At 49.8% G+C, this 3,168-nt stretch overlaps 1 protein-coding gene across 1 annotated transcript in view; it reads right to left on the bottom strand.

Annotated features, from left to right (window-relative positions):
• TADA1 (transcriptional adaptor 1) overlaps window positions 1-2,517 on the bottom strand; it is a 12,209-nt gene extending 9,692 nt beyond the window's left edge. The window contains exon 1 of the mRNA XM_056528081.1: window positions 2,303-2,517. Within this exon, the coding sequence (XP_056384056.1) occupies window positions 2,303-2,376 (74 nt within the window). The 5' untranslated portion in view covers window positions 2,377-2,517. The remainder of the gene's footprint in view (window positions 1-2,302) is intronic.
• Between the last annotated feature and the right edge of the window lie 651 nt (window positions 2,518-3,168).

Here is a 3,168-nt window from a genome sequence, read left to right on the forward strand (position 1 = left end):
CATAGGCACATATATACCGTACACAGGCGCATATGTACCGTACAGCCGTACACAGGCGCACATATACCGTACAACCGTACACAGGCGCACATATACCGTACAGCCATACACAGGCGCACATATACCGTACAGCCGTACACAGGCGCATATATATGCCGTACAGCCGTACACAGGCGCATATATACCGTACAGCCGTACACAGGCGCATATATACCGTACAGCCGTACACAGGCGCATATATACCGTACAGCCGTACACAGGCGCATATATACCGTACAGCCGTACACAGGCGCATATATACCGTACAGCCGTACACAGGCGCATATATACCGTACAGCCGTACACAGGCGCAAACACAGGCGCATATACACCGTACAGCCGTACACAGGCGCATATACACCGTACAGCCGTACACAGGCGCATATACACCGTACAGCCGTACACAGGCGCATATACACCGTACAGCCGTACACAGGCGCCTATACACCGTACAGCCGTACACAGGCGCCTATATACCGTACAGCCGTACACAGGCGCATATATACCGTACAGCCGTACACAGGCGCATATACACCGTACAGCCGTACACAGGCGCATATACACCGTACAGCCGTACACAGGCGCATATAAACCGTACAGCCGTACACAGGCGCATATACACCGTACAGCCGTACACAGGCGCATATAAACCGTACAGCCGTACACAGGCACCCATATACCGTACAGCCGTATACAGGCGCATATATACCGTACAGCCGTATACAGGCGCATATATACCGTACAGCCGTACACAGGCGCATATAAACCGTACAGCCGTACACAGGCGCATATATACCGTACAGCCGTACACAGGCACCCATATACCGTACAGCCGTATACAGGCGCATATATACCGTACAGCCGTATACAGGCACCTATATACCGTACAGCCGTATACAGGCACCTACATACCGTACAGCCGTATACAGGCACCTACATACCGTACAGCCGTATACAGGCACCTACATACCGTACAGCCGTATACAGGCACATATATAACGTATGTATATACTGCACAGCCATACACATATGTACCGTACAGATATATATATATACACACACACACACACACACACAGTGACCCCCCGACCTACAATGGCCCCGACATATGATCAAATTGACATACGATGCTTTTTTATGTCGGGGCCATCGCATTAAGTGCTATCCGGCAGCGCAAAATGCTTAAGCTGCTGCCGGATAGCAGCTTAATGTTCCCCGTGTGGTGCGGTAAGTATTACTTACCCCTCCTCGACGCTCCGGGGTGCCCTCCGGGTCCAGCACTCGTCTTCCGGTGTCTTCTCAGCCCTCTCTGATGATGTCAATACGCTGCTGCTCACATCATCCAATAGGAATGGCGTACGCAGCGGCGTAATGACGTCGCTACGCAGGCCCAATAAGGCCTTGCGGAAGAAAGCAGAGGACCGGAGACGACAGCGGAGGACCGGAGACGACAGCGGAGGACCGGAGACGACAGCGGAGGACCGGAGACGACAGCGGAGGACCGGAGACGACAGCGGAGGACCGGAGAAGACAGCGGAGGACCGGAGAAGACAGCGGAGGACCGGAGAAGACAGCGGAGGACCGGAGAAGACCAGGAGAGCCCAGCGGAGGCCCGGGGACACCATCGCGAGCGGCGGGGACACCATCGCGAGCGGCGGGGACACCATCGCGAGCGGCGGGGACACCATCGGGAGCGGCGGGGACACCATTGGGAGCGGCGGGGACACCATTGGGAGCGGCGGGGACACCATTGGGAGCGGCGGGGACAGGTGAGTACAGCTTCCTATACTTTACATTGCATGAATCCCTCAACATACGATGGATTCGACAAACGATGGCTCATTTGTAAGGAATTACCATCGTATGTTGAGGGACCACTGTATACAGCTGTACGGAATAAATGTCTGTGTGCCATGTGTGTGTGTGTGTGTGTGTGTGAGCACAGACATATATATATATATATATATATATATATATACGGCACATAGACACACACACGTGTGTGTGTATATATATATATATATATATATATATATATATATATATATGTATATATACCACATCACCCCCTTTCTGCCTATGATGACTCTATTCCACTGATATATCAGGGCTGTGATGTAATAACTATATACTGATACAATAAGTAGCCCATCCACAGAGCCGAGCACAGGCAGCGGGGCGCCCCCAGGCCTCAGAGCACCAGGCCGGGTGGCGCCATCACTCCAGCCCGGGGATGTGTAGGCCTCCGGCTCTCCGCACTCACTGCTTTACGTTCTCTCCCAGGGCCTCGCTCAGGCTCTTCTTAGCCGCCTCCAGTTCGCTGACGAAGGTCGCCATGGCGGAGAAGTGAGAAGTGAGAAGGAGGAAAGATGACGGCTCCTCAGGACATCATCTGTGCGGGGCCAGCACGGGAGCCGCCATCCACAGCGCGCCGCCGATACCGAGAACACACGCCAGGGGGCGCGCTGAATAGAAAGAGAGAAGGCCTTTCTCTCTCTCTCTCTCTCTCTCTCTCTTTTTTTTTTTTTCATAAAAAGCTTTATTGGAAAAGAATAAGTTAACAACGGAGGCGGAGATAATACCAGGCCAGTTTGGCCCAATTAATTTTATTTATTCTCTTGATCAATATGACTATAGCCAGACCATTTATATATATATATATTTTTTTTTTTTTATAACCTTTGAAGTTTTACTAAATTGACACTAGTTTAAAACCCATCACCTTTTTCTATTTATTTTTCTTTGTGGGGCTTTTTTTTTTCTTCAGGAAAACCTATAGGGGGAGATTTATCAAAACCTGTCCGGAGGAAAAGTTGCTGAGTTGCCCATAGCAACCAATCAGATCGCTTCGAAGAAGCGATCTGATTGGTTGCTATGGACAACTCAGCAACTTTTCCTCCGGACGGGTTTTGATAAATCCCCCCCATACTTCTTATTGGTGTCATTTTCAGGCACATGTAACTCTTTCTCCCTTTTCTGTATTTTTTGGAGACTTTTCTTTTTTCTTTTATTTCTTTTATATATATTTTTTCTGATAGATAACAATATAGTGGGAGATTTATCAAAACCTGACCAGAAGAAAAAGTGTCCCAGTTTCCCATAGCAACCAATCAGATCGCTTCTTTCATT

The sequence above is a fragment of the Hyla sarda genome, chromosome 6, assembly GCF_029499605.1.
Source record: "Hyla sarda isolate aHylSar1 chromosome 6, aHylSar1.hap1, whole genome shotgun sequence".
In the NCBI taxonomy this organism is placed as follows: domain Eukaryota; kingdom Metazoa; phylum Chordata; class Amphibia; order Anura; family Hylidae; genus Hyla; species Hyla sarda.